We start from the raw sequence: 17573 nt of genomic DNA, 5'->3' as shown, positions 1-17573 counted from the left end.
ACTGGGAATAGCCTCCAGATTACAGAATGGGGAGTAGCTCCCGAGCCCCACGAAGTACGACCCAAATGCCAAAATATAAAAACTGCTTTTAAATGCACCTTGAAAAACAGAAAATCTGCTATGCTTATCTTTTAATGCCCCTAGCACATCTGAATTTGCTGTTATTGGAGGCCAGAGACATAGCACAGTAATTTACACAGTTCATTTTCTAAGGGATAGTTACGACCCTGGGCTGGAGTGATAGCACAGCGGTAGGGTGTTTGCCTTGCACGCAGCCAACATGGCCAACCCGAGTTCGATTCCTCCGTCCCTCTCAGAGAGCCCGGCAAGCTACCGAGAGTATCTCGCCCGCACGGCAGAGCCTAGCAAGCTCCCCGTGACGTATTCGATATGCCAAACACAGTAACAACAAAGTCTCCAATGGAGACGTTACTGGGCCTGCTCGAGCAAATCGATGAACAACGGGAGGGCCTTTTTTACCTTTTAGTTACGACCCGAAGGGTAACAAATACCATGCCACAAACTGCCACAAAAGTGAGAGGAGCTGACACAGCAACCCTCTTCCCACTGAGCCCAGAGTCCCTCGGAGGAGGAGCCCGAGTGGGAGTGCAAGAACCTCACCGGCATGGGGATCTTCGAGAGTTCCTTCCCAATGCAGTTCTTCATGATGCTCCATAAATTGAGGCTATAGTTTGGCTTGTATGGTATTCTAGTTCTTTTTTCCTTCTTGGTCTCTTCCAGCTGGTGCTTGTACTAGGAATGCAAACAAAGGCAGTCAATCACCCACAAAGAACAGAAAACCCTGTATTTATAGCCTTCCCTTCCCCCACACTAAAGAGAAATCAGCGCTTTAGATGAAAGCCCTTGGGAGTCAGACCCCAAGTCCCCGATTCCTGGTACACCCAAATAAAAAGTACCTGGTCATCAAGACTGATGTCACTGCTGGCTCCACTGATATTGCTGCCAGTACGTCTGCATGGGTGAGAAACATGAGCATTAGAGCCATAGTCTGGTCTTCATGGTGTCTTTACAATGCACAAGATAAAGCATACTATCCATGCATATTGTTGGCAAACTGAATGACAACACTTAGAATATGTATGGATTTAAACGTCCCAGAGGAGCTAGTTCTTGGAAAACAGTAGTCTTCCACCTAATTGAAAGAACCCAAACCTTGGTAAATGTGATGCTCCCACTGAAATTTCTAACCGCTTAACAGATATGTGCATTTTTCCTCCGGCATCAAGGATAAAAACTTACTTGTGGCCCAAATTTTCAGGCATGGTGATGATCTCAGGAGCATCAAAAAATTCATTCTCATCGTCCTCATCACTCATGTCGCCTTTGCCAGAGCAGCACTGATCTACAAGGAGAAAAGCCCCATTCATTTACTTTGGCTGTGTTTACCAAAGCCTGGCACAGCAGGATCTTTTAAAGACAAACCGCAAACACAGCAACAAATGGTAGAAAGCAGGAGAAAAGCCAGAAGAAATAAACAGCTCCCATTTCATTTCACATGAATCATTGATTCTGGAGCATTTGCAGTCCCGCTATTAATTGCAGAAAACCTCCTCTCTCAAGTCCGAATAGGCTCTCCAAGAACTAAGTCCTTTACCTTTACCAGAACCAGTGCTGCCGGGAGTGTTCGCAGGCAGCACGGTGGCCCCGCGGAAGGCCCGCTCCAGGTGATTATGCTGCTTCGCCAGCTGCTCGAGGGTTTCTTCCAGTCGGATCCGCTGGTCTCTTTCATACTGGAGTGACTTCTGCCATTTTTTACTATGGGTCTGAGCTAACATGAGGAAATCTCTGCAGGCCTGGAGGGAGAAAGGGTTAGACTGTGTCACAACAAGGCCAGGAGACAAGATTTCCCCGCCTCAGGCCTCTTGATGTAGTCTTATCCCCCCGAGGCCTCTCGAAGCAGCCTTATTCCAGAAACTTTAACTAGCAAGTGACAATGAAACACTTTCCCTGTTATCCCACAGTATCAGGGACAACCAGTTCTGCGGTGCAAACGAGGTCAAACACACATTAAAAAAAAAAAAAATTAAACACTGCTTTCGGTGCTTTCCTACTTTTCTAGGCGTGGGTAGCAAACAAATGTCAGGGGAGGAGTATACCTCCCATGTCGCGTTAGTAACATCGCAAGGTATAGGTGTATGTACCACACCGAAAGAAGAATCTCAGCAGGACCAAAGTGATGGGAGGACACAGGATAACTACTTCTAATAAATTCTGAAATGAAAGTCACCTAAAGTTTAGGAATTCAGATACTGAGAACCAAGAATGTGTACTAAATTATTCCCAACATGGAGAAACTAAATTTGTCTTATTTTTATTTTTATTTTTTTTTGGTCACTAAGACAAACAACTGACCTTAAAATTAGAAGCTGAGCAATTCTACTTCTTGGCCTCTACTCCCACCCCTAAACTCGACAGAATTCGCTTGAAAAGGCGCATGCACATGTGGGCTCACTGCAGCATTCAGTACAAAAGCCAGAATATAAAAACGACCCAAATGTCTGACCATAGATGAACGGGAGGAAAGTTGTGAGAAACATACACAACGGAATATTATGCAGTCACAAGGAAAGATGAAATCAGGTCGTTTTCTATAAAAGAGGGCAAATACCAGATGATCCACTCGTCTGCTATAAGCAGAGAAACAAGGCAAGATAAGAGAAGATATCAAATCTTGGACCTGGACTATAGAACCGAGAAAGCCATGTACAGAGAAAGGGTAGGAGAACAGAGAGGTGGAGAAAATGTAAGAAACTCTGTGGAGGAGCTGAAGCGATAGATAAGAGAGCTGGTAGGGCATTGGCCTTGCACGAGGTCGACCCAGATTCAATCCCAGCATCCCATATGGTTCCCCAAGCACCATCAGGAGTAATTCCTGAGTGCAGAGCCAGGAGTAACCCCTGAGCATCACCAGGTGTGACCTAAAAAGCCAAAGGAAAAAGAAAGAAAATGTGGAGGGCAGGAGAGATACTACAGTGCCTTGCATGCAGCCAGCCTGGGTTCAATCCCCAGCACTCCATATATAGCGCCCGAAGCCTCACCAGGAGTAAACCCTGAGCCATACCGGGTGTGGCCCAAAATCACAAAAGCCTAGAGGGTGGTTTGGTGGTGGTGAGGATAGGTGACTGTGAACATTAAAGACTCAAGCCTTATAAGCATGTGACTCAATAAAAAAATTTCAAAATGTTTGCCAAGGGAGTGAGTAGGGTGGGAAGGAACCTTGAGATACTGATAAAGGAAACTGACACTCCGGTAGCTGGTATAGTAATCAAACAGTTTGTTTGAAACTCTACTGTTAAACAGTATTTTAAGTCACAGTGCCTAAATAAATTGGAAAAAGAAGAAATAAAATGAGAAACCCAGGGCTGGAGAGAGGGTACAGATGTGAAGGTGCTTGCCTTGCAGGCGGCTGACCCTGATTAGCTTCACAGCACTGCATGGTCCCCTGAGCACTGCCAGGAGTGAACCCTGAGCACAGAGCCAGCTGCTTGGCTCAAAGCCTCTCCCTCTGAAACAAGCAGATGCCTATCTGAAGAGTCAAAAAAGGGATCTTCAGGAACTAGGGATGAAGCTCCTGTTTTGCAAGCATTAGACCTGGGCGCAATCTCAGCACTGCAAAATAAATCAAAAAAGGGGATCTTTGGGGAAGATAGGGGTGGTAGGTCAGGGATGTGGCTTTGGTAGTAGAGCGCATGACTGGCATGTGCAAGGCCCTTGGTTTAGGTCTCCAGCAGAGCATGGCACCCTGCAAGCAATTTTTTGCTGCATCACAACCAGGTCTGTGTAAGAACCACACTAAAAAGATGTGTGAGCAGTAAAGGTGAAGAAGTGTGACCTCTGGTAAGTGCCTCTGTAAGCACCATAATCAGGTCTTGTGTGCGTCAACAGAGAGGATGAATCCGAGTGAGCACGCACAAGCACCACAACTCAAAGAGTGCAAACACTGGTGAACACTGAGACCAAGAGTGTGAGCACTGAACCTGGTACACAATCCCGGACAAACACCACAGCTAAATATGTGTGAGCTGGGGCTGGAGCATGTAAGGTTCTTGTCTCACATGCAGATGACTCAGGTCCCATCCCCCATAAACATACCACAAATAGTCCCCTGAGCACAATCAGGAATGCATCCCGAGAACCACCAGGTGTGACCCCAAAACAAAGCAAACCAAAATAATTGGTGAATAGTACAGTATGTGCAAACCATGTCATAGCAGCAACGATGGGAGGTGGGAGATGGGAGGGGAAACTAAAAACAAATTGGGAAAAGCGTATTTTGAGATAAAATGTAAATCTGATCAGATCAGTCTTCTCTGGCACCTCAATGACAGAACCAAATCCTAACTACTAATTACAAATACAGACCTCCCCTCCCAGGAAGGGCTATGACTACAGACCCCTCCCAGGAAGGGCTATGGCTACAGACCACTCCCAGGAAGGACTATGGCTACAGACCCCTCCCAGGAAGGACTATGGCTACAGACCCCTCCCAGGAAGGGCTATGGATACAGACCCCCTCCCAGGAGGGCTATGGATACAGAAGCCTCCCAGGAAGGGCACCTTCTCTCCAGGTAGCTGTACCTGTCTATCCCTGTACTCACTCTATGGTGGAGCCACACTGAATTGCTTACGTTTTCTTGGACACACAGATCTCTTCCAGGCCTGCCCACTGCTCCATATTCTATTTGTTATGCCTAGAATTCCCTCCTTTCTCTGCCAGGAGTAAGCCCTGAGCACAACCTGATGTGGTAAAAAAAAAATCAACCAGTCAACCAACCAAACAAACAAAAAATATAAATATACACATATTGAAGATTTGTGGCAAATGTTTGTTCTGTGACCCTTTCCCCTCAGTTTGAAAAGTAGCCAGTCTCTTCTCTCCATTCCCATATCACCTTGTATATACTTCTGATTCATACCATCTACATAGTGTGTGACTAAGCTTCTGTCTCTCCAGATGGATTATAAACAACTTAAAGACACAGTTTATAGCTTATTGGTGCATATAATCAAGATCTTAACTTGGGTGTTTTGTACATAATAGAAGCCTGAAAAATCTCTGCTCAATAGACTTAAAAGTCTATGCCCTGTTACAGACAAACTAAAATAGAGCAGAATACATCCTCTTATGGTTTCTCTTTTTCAGTGAGAGACAAGCCTAGGGCCTCACACATGCAGGGCAAGTGCTCTACCACTTGGCTACCTTACCAGTTTGGTCTCAACTCTAATCTATAAAAGTATAACTACTAAATTGGTAATTCTAGTCCTGTAACTTCAGACTGAAGTTATTCAACTCTCTATCCAATGGCACTAAGTAATCTCAAGACCTGTGAGTTCCAAAATTAACTCACCATCTTTCCTTTCTTCTTCTCCCTGAAGTGTTCCCATCTTAAAAACAGTTCCAGGGCCCTTCTACCTACCCAAACCAGAACCCAGGAGGCATCTTTATTCTTAGGCTGACCCCCCACCCTTCCCATAGGTCCTACTCATCCTGTTTTATTATATTTCTGGAATGTGGACATTTCCTCCCCATTATTAGACAGTACCGAGTAGACAGGGTGGTTAGATTGCTGCTCTCAAATTCCATTTCCATCCCACTCACTATCTATGAAATTTTAAGCAAGCTACTTAATTTCTGTATTTCATCATCCTCATCTTTAAGTAAAGAATAACAATAGTAATTACTTCACAGAATTATTGCTTTGCATGTACAACACTTAAAACCATACCGGGCTCGCAGTAAACAATCAATAAGGTGTAAGTGATTATAGTTAAGCCTGAATCAACACTGGTCTTATTTCCCTCCAATCCACTAGTACGAAGCCCATGTAGAACAACCAACATCTTATATCCCCTCTCCCCTTACACTTATTTCCTCTCCAGCCTTAGCTCTAACTATTCCCCTGCTCACGAATAGTTAACTGCAAGCAGATATCAGACTTTGAGAGTCCGGGAGGAAACCCCAGTTGCCACACCTCTACCTATATGAACTCTTTTCCCTTGTTTCCTTTTAATAATACTGGCCATAACTAAAATGTAATGAGAGACAATTATATGTCAAGCATTTCGCTGAGCACTTTACATCATTTCTATAATAAAAGCCTTTCAACAACCCTGTGAGCAGGGAGCTATGGGTATCATCACCATCATCATCATCATATACGGAACAGGAATTAAGGTCACAGAGGAAGTAGGTCACCCCAGGTTAAATAGTTAACTGAAGCAGCTGTTAATACAGAGTTTCAGTATCCCAAACTCCATATTGCTTCTTTCAAAGGAAGATTCTGAGGTGTTCCTTACTCTAGTCCTCCAAGTCTGAGCTAAACACCGCCAGTGTGTGTAACACAGCTCATTTCTACATGGCACTTAGCACACTCCACATAAACCTCCTCCCTTCACTAGAGAGTAAACTTCCTGAAGGTGGGGACCACAGGGACATCATCTTAAAAAAATTTTTTTTGTTTGTTTCTGAAGTATTGCATTTGTTATGTATTCCTTAGATTGGTGCTTCTCAACTTTTGAGGAACATGTCTTTTTTAACTTTTTTAACTTTTTTTTTGGGGGGGGTGGGAAATCACACCCAGCAATGCTCAGGGATTCTCTGCACTCAGGCATATTAACTCCTGGAAGTGCATAGGTGAACCATATGGGATGCTGGGGACTGAACTTGGGTCAGCCATGTGCAAGGCAAATGCCCTCCCCACTGTACTATTACTCCAGGCCCAAAAGAAGCATGTCTGATGCTGTTTTCTATTCCCACCCCCTGTACTATGGGCCCCCTCCTCTTGTGCCATTCCCTCACCGTGTGGTTTTCTCCTGTGGCCCCTTGAAATTTCTAGGGGGTGCATAGGAGGTCATATAGCACTCAGTAGAGAAATGCTGCCCTAGAAAACAGGTGCTCAACAGATATTCACTGAATTAGGAAAAGGATACACTGGTACTATCAAATTTATTTCCCTGGATAGATTCATGCTGGAAATAAAGATATATTCTAAATAATAAAAGAAATGGGTAAAATAGTCTTTAACTTTGCTGATTTAGAGACATGACACACTAGCATCTTAGTTTTTAACATGGGTATTACTTTGAAGGCTTTGCCATCACCACTGAAAAGGCAAAAAGGAAACAACATAGGAATAAAAATGCACATTTCAAACAATAACTGACCACGGACGGTGCACAAGCAGTGCACCAGAGGAGAACAGAAAGAGAAAACAACTTACCTCTAAGTTTCAAGGGATTCTACCTTTGAATACAAATTCCACACACTTAAAACATGAGGGATAATTGCCCCCAAGGAATAAAATTGAGCATAGTTCAACTACAGTTTCTGTTTTTATTATTTACCTACTACGAATCAATGGTAATCTTTACTATCAATAGACTTTTGAGTTGCCATATTTACGAAGTGTACCTAAGACTGAAGAGATACACTCAATGGACTGAAGTGCATGCTTTGCAAGCAGGAGGCCTGGGCTTGACCCCTGACCTCATATGGTCCCCAGAACAACAACAGGAGTAGCTTCTGAGCACCACCCAAACTGGAAGGGGCAAGGGAGGTATATCTGATATATCTGATTTCTAAGAAGGCAGATATGAAGACAGGGCAACGACTTTTTTAAGCCAGAGACCCAGGTGCCATTTCTGACACCACGTGATCCTCTGAGTATCACCAGGGTCAACCCTGAGTTAGAAGTAGCCTCTGAGAGCCACCAGACAGAACCCCAAAACAAAACAAAGAAAATGGACGAAGAGAAACTCAAAAATTAAAGTATCATTTTTGAATAACTATTGTTGATTAACTGACCTATATGTTTTATGAGATTTTTCCAATCACAAAGAACCAGAAAAACCGGAATATAGCACTAAAGTATGACAATCTGGGGAAATGGCACAAAAGCAGGCATCAGGGGTCAGAGTAAAACAAGCAGGATACTTGCCTTGCATGCAGCCAACCTGGGTTTGATCCCCAGCATCTATATGGTCCCCCCACCACCACCCAAGCACTGCCAGGGGTAATTCCAAGAATAACCCCTGAGCTTTGCCGGGTGTTATCCCAAAACCAAAAACCAGAAAAGGAAAAAAAAAAGTAGGCATTTGAAACATAAGTATTGGGGTTGATTTGCAGAATGGCCCTGGGTGATATGTGATCTTCCTTCCTATAATCCTTAGGTGACAAAATAAAGTGTTTTGCCCCTTACGTTAATCAGTGCACTGTTAATAAGAGCACCAAGCAAAGCACCGAACACTTTTTACAATATTATAAAAATAAAGATGATCACAACTATTAGTTAAAGAACTTTAAATAAAACAACAACAACAGCACAACCTTACTCCCCCCTCCCCTCAGTGGAAAGGCCTTTGATCTCTAAAAGTCACATGAACAGAACTAGATCTAAGCAGGAACTAGTTCTAAGCAGACGTCTGATTATCACTCTCTAAACAAGGAAATAATCTTCCCTGAGTAAAGTAATTTTATCCCATTCAATTAAACAGGGGAAAGAGAGTAGGCCGGGGTGGAGGTGGAGGGGTGGAAAACCCTACATAAGCCTTTTCTCACAAAGAATTCTTCCCACTGGTGTTCCTATGTAGAAGTTGACAAAAACAACATGCCAGGTAAGAATCGGTCAACAAGGGAAGGAAAACATATAACTATTTAAACCATGTACTCAGTTCACACCTATCATCAATTATCTGAAACATATCACTAAATGCCAGAAGAACTTTGACTTTACCTAGAACCTCACACCAAAGCTGAAGAGTGCCACAAACCAACAACAGTCATCCCAGACAAGAGTGCTGGTCTCTTCCTTTGAAAGAAAAGTGCCAGAGTAGGTTTTTTTGTCTTACCCCACAAACCAGGGAGTAAAGATTTACTAGAAGGGTCTCCTGAGTACTTGACCCATTTTCACAATTGTAGGCCAGAATGTATTAGCAAAGAAAGGATAAAAATTCAATTTAAAGCTCAAAGCCACATGGTGGAAAGGATCCAAGGAGAGCTTTCAGTTCCAATAGATCAAGTTAGCTATCATGAAATAATATCACAACTCAAAGAGGGGACGGCCCTTTACCATGACCATCAGATCCCCTTCTGGGTACAGGAGTGGGGCCAGGGCACTGAACCCCTAGCCAATTCCCAAGCTGGAGTCTTGTCCGCCCGACTCTCCGAGCCGAGCAGGCAAGTCAATCCATGTTTGCAGCCTGTTCGCCCTCATGCAACAAACAATGTAAATGAAATCCCTGAAGCGGTAGAAAGAGACCCTCACGGTCTGTGATCTAGCAACTGCATCTTTCCCAAGTCTGAGGGAGAATGACATTTCAAAGAAGGAAAGAATCAAAGAGCAACCCAGAGAGCATCTGCACTTACATTGATCATGGCATTAGACGTTATCCTGAAGAGTGTGGCCCGTTCGTTGACCTGTTTGATCTTCTCGTTGCTCTCTGCGGGCAACCGCAGCGACTCCAGCTCACTGAGGGAGCGCTGCAGGGCTGTGCCGTGCTTGGCTATTAGGTCGTTACATGTGCTCAAGTCCTCCACCTTGCTAGAGAGGGTCCGGAGCGTATTCTGCAGCTCGGTCTTATCAGTTTGTGAGACCGACTCTTCATCACCTGACTCATCTGGAGGGGAGGAAAGGTAGGTGCTCTGAGCCTGGGTACAGGGCTGAGAATCAGAACCATGCCCACTCTCACATCTGTCACACCATGTGCTCTGAGTGATGGCGGGTATGTATTAGGAGGAGGCTGTTCTGTAGTGTGGTCCACAGCCTGTCTAGCCCACCTGGATCACAACATTCCGCCCCCCTGCCCCCAGTGGCACACAACAGTAAGTTTTAATTTTGATCATTTTTTTCCCCTTACCCAGTTATTGGGATATAATTAACATAGAGCACCATGTAATCTTACGGTACTCAGTATGGTGATTTGATTTATAAACACATTTACATATACATATAAATGATCACCACAGTAAATCTAGTTAATATTCACCATCTTATATAGATACCTAAAAACAAGAACAAACAAAAACCCACATTTTTTTCTTTTTCTTGTGGTGATAATTTTAGGACCTATTCTCTTAGCAATTTTCAAAAAATTACACACAGCATTATTCCATAACCACCGTGCCCCTAGTTTGTATTTCTTATAATTAGAGGTTTATACCTTTTGGCCATCTTAATCCAATCTCCCACCACAACTCCTTTTGTTTTGTTTTGTTTTGTTTTGTTTCGGGATCATACTTGGCAGTGTTCAAGAGCTACTTTTGGAGGTGCTTTGTGGACTATGTAGTGCCAGGGATCAATGCTGGTGCTTCGATATACAAAACATGTGTTCCACGCCTTTGAGATTCTGAAAGGTGCAGGACTTTTGGCCCTGTTCCCATAGACTAATTTAGCTTGTGTGAGACAGGCCCAGGAACATGCATTTTGAAAGAGCTGTCCAAGTAATTCTGCATAGGAATTTGAAAATTCAATGAAAACCAATGCCTTGGAGGACAGGATGGAGAAGTTAAATGCACTTGAGGTTGGGAATGAATTACTGAGCCTTTTAACATTAGTTTAAGAGTACCAATGCAATCTGAGCAATTACTGCAAACCCAGTATCAACTGTTGGGTGATTACTGGAACCTGCATAAAATAGTTCTTTTTGGGTCATACCAGGAGATGCTCAGGGCTTACTCCTGACTCTGCACTCAGGAATTACTCCTGGTGGTGATTGGGGGATCATATAGGATGCAGGGGATCAAATCAGGGTTGGCTGTGTGCAAGGCAAATGGTCTACCAGCTGTACTACCAACTCTGGCTGGCCCTTAAAGTGGTTCTTTGTAAACAAAGTCTAGGTCATCAATAGACTCATTAATTTATCCTTCCTGAAGAAGAACTCAGGAACTTCAAGATGAATTCCTATAATCCAAAAGGCAACCCTGCACGGAAAGCAATTCAAGGACTTGTGTAAATGACTATCCAAGAGTGAATTAAGTGGGGAGGTATGTTGTACCTCTCACTACCAGTTCTGTCTTGACACTTTGTAACTGCAAATTGCTTTTCCAGCAGTGTCATTTGTCATTTCCTTTGGAGGAGCTAACAGCACTAAAATCAAAACAAAAGAAATAAAACCTGCCCCCTATCTGCTAGACAGAGAAGCAGTGCCTAAATGAAAATATAACCTGCTATAAAAAAAAAAAAAACACCCGACAAACTGTGAATTTTCCTTTGACTACTTAATAGATATTAAGTATGGTGCAGAGGGTAGAGAGACAGTATTAGGATTAAGGAGATTGCTTTGTATGCAGCAGACCCATGCTGGATCCCAGGTACTACATATGGTCTCATGAGCACTACTGGGAATGACCACTCAGCAGAGAGTCAGGATTAAGACCTGTGCACGGCCAGATATGGCCCAATCCCTATCTCTGCAATAAAACAAAAACAAATCCTAAGTGCTGTGTGGACAATAAAAACCACAGCAGAACCAAAGTCATCAGGTGACTATGATTAAGTGAAAAAAAAAAAAAAACTCAGTGGGATTAAAACATTAACTTTAGGGCCAGAGCGATAGTACAGTAGGTAGGGTGTTTGTCCTGTACACGGCTGGCGGAGGTTCAATCCACAGCACCCATTGGTCCCTAAACCCTGCCAGGAATGATCCCTGAGCACAGAGCCAGGAGTCAGTCCTGAGCCCTGCCGGGTATGGCCCCAACAACAACAACAATAAAAACTTTTTTACCCAAGTTGAGTACCACCACTCCAAGAAAAACACTACATGATTGGAAAAGTCTGATACATCTATGAGATAGTTAATCATTAAGGTATAAGGTATAATTAAGATTTATAATGTATATAATGACAATAAGGTATAAAATTTATGCTTACAAACAAAGGGTAAACCGAATGTTTCCTAGACTTGATGTTCTTCGCTCCCTACCTGATTCTGCCAGCATCTTCACAGCCTTGGCCTTGGCCAATTCCAGGGCTGTCACCCAGCGCTGCCGCTCCACTTCCGAGCTCGCCTTCAGATGGTAGGTCTGAGCACCCCCATTGGAAATAATAAAATTACAGGAGTCCTCCACCGTGATGTTGGCTGTGGCGAGGTTGATGGTACCACGGCAAGTATGTCTCATTTCCGCCTTTGACCTGAAATAACCAAGCAGACAAGTTAAGAAAGAAAAACGATGAGGTGGCATATCCTTCTTATTTGCATCACCCTGAGACTTTTCTAAAATGTGGGCGCACATGACTCGGCCCTGTGCTCCTCGAATGGCTCCCTAAAACTGAAGAAATGCAGGGCTTTCCTTTAAGTGTTGTTCCTGAGTCAGATATCTGCTATTCCTCTTAACCTTCGCTTTTGAAACACAGGCTTTGCTGAGGTACATGCCATACCAAAAAAATCAGCTTTGCTACTATTGTTGTTGTTGGGCCACACCCAGTAGTGTCCAGAGCTTACTCCTTGGCTCTGTGCTCAGGCACCACTCTTGGCGGAGTTTTGGGGAAATAAGTGGCATCGGGGAATTGAACCCAGGCTGGTTTCAAGGCAAGTGCCTTACCCACGCTGCTATTTTTCCAGCCCCTAAATTCAGCAATTTTAAGTCTGTAGCAAGAATTTTGAATTGTGTAACCACCTCCATAATCAAGATGCAGAGCATTTCCATCATTTCCCCACCCCCACCCCCAAATTCCCTCATGTATCTTTGCAGTCAGGAATGATCTTTTATTTAGGAAAGTTTAAACTGTTTTATAAACTCATGCAACAAAATGTCATATAACAATATCATTCCCTAAGGGGGGAAAAAATAGTTCCATTTTACATTTCACAATCCTACATGGAACTCAGACCAAATAAGAACCTCACTTTACACTTGCAAAATCATAAAGCAATACGGGCACCCTTAGATGTTTAGAGTATGAAATACTGACTACAGCTCAAGTAATGAAATAAGAATAATTTTCTATAGGAGTGGGGGAAAAAATAATCATAAAAGAATCATCAAGCAGAGTAATAATTCTAGAACATGTGTTTTCCTAAGGTCCACTGACTTCTATTGGTGGGAACTCCTAAGCCATTCTATTAATAGCAAAAAGATTCAGCAGATCTGTTCTTGGAGAACTGGGTGTAAAATTTTTCCCACCTCCACTGACAGACAGTTCTATTAATAGACTCACTTTTGAACTTTATAGCATTACTTGGTGACAACAAGCGACAAGAGAGTCGCATAAAAATATCAAGCGTCTAGCACAATTAAGTGCAGCGCAGAAAGTGTGCCAGTTTTCCCACTCTCCATTGATTCTGCTCAGGGACCTGCATGTTGAGACCAAAGTTTTCGCTGGCCAACTTGGAACATAAAGAGGTCAAAGTCCTTTGCCAAGTGCCAAAGGATAAAGCAGAGTTTCCCTTTCACCGGAGCCAAGCAACCAAACACACCTGGCACGTCCAGAATTCCTGCATGCCAGAAATGACACACACCCCTTAGAAGCTTAGATCTGGTGTGTTTGAGAAAGTCTGTCTGCTGCGCTTAGGAAGACAGATTTGCTATTGTTCAGTCTGTCCATGAGACTAGTTCTTCTTTCTCAAGTGTACAAATGAGCAGCAGGGAACAGGAGGGGGTCTCACTGTTTTCCATCCCCTGCACCTGCCACACTGTAACCCGAGTCCCTGTTTTTTCCTAACCTTACCTCCCCACCCCCCACACGTCCGTGCTTCGGTTACATTATGCATAATGCAGGCTGAGTTAGGTCCACAGGTGAGCCCTCCCTTGCCTTCTGCTCCAAAGGTGCTACTTGGACATTCTACCACATTCTTTCTCCCAACTTTTCATCACTTCCTAGGGATCCCTTCTACCAAGACTATCTTTGTCAACACCGGAAGTTTCTCGAATCACAGAATGTAGTAGTTTAAAGATAGCAAGGAATTCTAGGTATAACAGGCCTGAACTCAGAGCCACTGGGTCTTGGAAGAAACACCTATGGTTGTTAGTCATCAGTGCAGAAGGTTGGAAGGCGTGGTTTTTTCAGAATGAAAGATAAATTGTTTAGGAATGACAGTATTAGATGGAATTTTTGGACTAGAGAGTTCTTTGGAGAGGCCAGCTGAAAGAGTCATTCAATCTCCAGAAGCTAGCAGAAAAAGAATACCATTGGCCTCTTATGATGTGTCTGAGAGCTGCCATGGGCCACCCAGGTAACTGGGCATGAAAGGAACAATAAGACAAGTCAATGGAAGCAGCTTGCTGAAGCCTACTGAGAGAGTAAGAAGATGGGTCTGGGGAATAGGGTGTCTTAGATAAACAGAAAAGTATTTTGTAAAAAGGTATATGTAGTAGATGACTGGTTTGGGGAGCATGAGAAGCAAGAGGAATGGTAGTTTGCGTAAATAACCTGGGGAAATAAGAACCTAGTGATCCTTGTTGGTAAGAATAAACTACCAATAGCTGCTGAAGCACTTCAATGATTTTGAGAAGTATATAGATGCGATAACTCTAAATCCTGTTGCCTGGTTTGTGGGTGGGTCTATTGTAGTTAGCAAGGACAGGCCTATGCCATATTTCCCAATATATGGTTGGGTATGTTTCAGAAGCTCTATCTGTAGTCAGACAGGTACCACTAGCTCCTGTTAAGGAAGAACTTAAAATCAGTTACAGGTACTTAAAAAAATTATTAATATCCAAGCAAGATGTAAGTGAACCAAGAAGGGTACTGATAGGAGATGGGAGAATATGCTTTGCATGTAGAAGCCCCAGGGTTCAATCCCAGGAACCACATGATTCTCCAAGCATCACTGGGAGTGATTCCCTAGCAGAGCCAGGACTGGCCCCTGAGTATGACTAAATGTGATCCCCAAACAAACAGACCAAAAAAGGCACTGAATAAAGAATAAGCTAGCTGAAAAGTGACTCTGATAAGAACACAGATGAGGAAAAATGACCATACATTAAGACCCTCGGTCAATACAGAGTTAAAAACAAACAAACAAACTGAGGAAAGCAGCCAGGCCTCATATGCTAAGAGGTACACACTCTGTCATCATGTCACATTCCTGGTCCCCGATACGCAACATTTGAAAGTGCTTGAAAATGGGGGATAGTGACTTATGAGTCAAATAAGGATCTGAATCAGTATGAGAATGATGGTCAGTAACATCAGAGAAGTATGAACTTGAAGGACAGGGGTATCGCTCAGTGGGCACTTCCCTTCCAAGTGGGAGTTCCCAGGTGTGATCTCCAGGCTACAATAAAACACACCAAACAAACCCACCCTCCCCCACCATGAACCTGATTAGGAGGAAAACTTTGGAACAAGGTAAAATGTTTGGGATCTAACTTTAAACAGTTGTGTAATTTCCTAATCAAAATCAATTCTAAATATAATAACGCAAATGACATACATCTGTTAACAGTTAATGTCACTTAGGCAGTGAGGATGGGCTAAAGCATTTTCCCACGCACAGAGGACAGATAAGAAAGTGTTCCTACTTCAGTGACCTCCAACTCCGCCTTCCATTTCCCTTTAATATTTTCGAAAGGCCCAATCAGAGGAGTCACTGAATAAAAGAGATTGGTTCACCAACTGTCCAGTCCACTGAAGGGAGCCTTCTTTATACATTTTGTATAAAATACACAAAGTAACTGTTAGAAACTGAAGTGCAACAATACACAAAGCAGTTACCCGGGTGTCTGCCTGATCCTTACAGCACTAACCTGGGCTTTAAGTTATGTTACAGTGAAGAGAGTTAGTTTCAAATTTTGATTCCTCAAAATCTGGGAGGTGCCCAAGCTCAGTTTCCTCATCTGTCAGATGAGTAGCTGGCCGACCCCCTGGATTGTGGCTGTCTGTAAAAAGACATACACGAGGGCCCCAGTCTCAGGGAAAGTTTGTGTCCCATCTCCAAATCCGGTATCTTAACTCCTCTCGCTCTAATAGCCAAAAAGGCATGCTATGTTATGGCAAGACTGTGAGTCACCATAAATCCATATAATAAACATCCCAAAACAAACACTGTGGAGCAGAAGGCAGACCGAAGACACGGATTCTCTTGCCTTGAACTTCACCTCGTTACCCAGAGATCCTGGCTAAAGCACATCACCATTGCCCTCGGAGGGGGTGGGGCAAGCCCAGATCCAAGCGGCCCGGGAAGTGCACACCTCCAGTCGGGGCTGTCCAGAAAGCCAAAACACACCCAAGAAAGAGTCTTGCACTGGGCAGGCGGGGGCCCGATAACCGAGGCCGCCCGGTGCATCGCGTCCTTGTGCCTGAACGTGGAGGGAGCCGCGAAATAACCTTGAATTTTGGAAACTCGGCACCGATACGCGAAGCCTTGGGACTTTCACTGGAAGTTCCTGCAAGCGGGGGTGGGGTGTGTGCGAGTGTGGGGGGAGGGAAGCGGGATGGGGGGGGGGACCTTTTGCACCTACAACAGCGCCTTCCATGCAGAATGATTAAGTCGTGCACGGCCGTGCGGGTGAAGACACAATGGAAGAAGAGTGGTGACGGCTCCCCGGGAACAAATGCACCCTTGCAAAAGGCCAGGGGTGGCCAGGGAGAGGTACGGCTCGCAGGCTGGCCAGCCCAGGCGCCCGGGGCGAGCGCGGTGGGCTTTTCCTCGGGTGAGGGTGGGCTCAGGTGCAAGCAGCTGTCAGTGCACGCGGGAGGAGGGAGGGGGAGGCCTGGGGCGACCTTGGCTGCGGGGCCGCCGGGGGAGGGTGACGGCGCGGGGGCTGTGGGCTGCGGCGAGGAGGGGGGTGAAGGGGGTGGCGGGGGGTGTTGGGGGGGGGGGGAGACACACACGGCGCCCCGGAAGCAGTTACCTGTAGTAGCTCAGGAGCCCGTTGCTTAACACGAACCACCGGCGCTGGTAGCCTTTGATGTAATTGGTCCACTTGAAGAGCCAGCCCTCTCGAGCCGAGCCCGACCCCCCGGCGCCCGAGCCGCCCGAGCCCCCAGCCGGCGGCACCGGGGCCGGGCCGGCCGCCGCCACTCCCCCGGAGCCCGGGCCCGCGCCGCCCGCCGTCGCCGCGGCCACACCGCCCGGCGGGGCCCCGGAGCCCGGCCCCGAGTCGCCGCGGCCGCCGGCGCCGCCGCCTCCCAGCACGGGGGGCCCCGTGCCGCCGCCGCCCGGGGCGGCCATGGCTGCCGGGCCGGGCCCCACCACTCCTCTCAGTTCCGTCGCCGCCATGAGCCGCCGCCGCCGCCGCCGCCCGGAGATACACGACCGGAACCGCCTACGAGAGCCGCCGTCGCCGCCCGGAGCGTCCCACACGGCTAGCGCATCAGCCGCCGCCGCGCAGCGTCCCCGCCCCGCCAGGCCCGCCGCGGGGAGGAGGGCTCGGCCGCCGGGAAGAAGAAAGTCGATTGGCGCCGCCGAGTGTCACTAGCGGAAGACCCCCTAGGACATTGGCATTTCTCTCGGGCCTGTCATTCCACACAGCCCAGTGAGAGCCCGGGGGCGGGGCGCGTCCCCCAGGCGCGCCGCCGATTGGCGCAGGCGAGAGCCAATCAGGCTCCCCTCGCAGCTCATTGGCTCTGCCTCGAGGGGTCCGGCGCGCAGGGTGGACTGGAGAACGCCGA

General features: G+C 45.8%; 1 protein-coding gene across 1 annotated transcript in view; it reads right to left on the bottom strand.

Annotated features, from left to right (window-relative positions):
• OSBP (oxysterol binding protein) overlaps window positions 1-17329 on the bottom strand; it is a 40242-nt gene extending 22913 nt beyond the window's left edge. The window contains exons 1-7 of the mRNA XM_056132648.1: window positions 16814-17329; window positions 11941-12149; window positions 9386-9636; window positions 1616-1814; window positions 1261-1363; window positions 918-972; window positions 622-753 (exon numbers count right to left, since the gene is read on the bottom strand). Coding sequence (XP_055988623.1) covers window positions 622-753; window positions 918-972; window positions 1261-1363; window positions 1616-1814; window positions 9386-9636; window positions 11941-12149; window positions 16814-17181 — 1317 coding nt within the window. The 5' untranslated portion in view covers window positions 17182-17329. The remainder of the gene's footprint in view (window positions 1-621; window positions 754-917; window positions 973-1260; window positions 1364-1615; window positions 1815-9385; window positions 9637-11940; window positions 12150-16813) is intronic.
• Window positions 17330-17573: the final 244 nt, after the last annotated feature.

This window comes from Sorex fumeus, unplaced genomic scaffold (genome assembly GCF_029834395.1).
Source record: "Sorex fumeus unplaced genomic scaffold, SorFum_2.1 ptg000007l, whole genome shotgun sequence".
NCBI classification, from domain to species: domain Eukaryota; kingdom Metazoa; phylum Chordata; class Mammalia; order Eulipotyphla; family Soricidae; genus Sorex; species Sorex fumeus.
The sequence above is the reverse complement of the archived record's forward strand: the minus strand, read 5'-3'. Positions and strand labels throughout refer to the sequence as shown.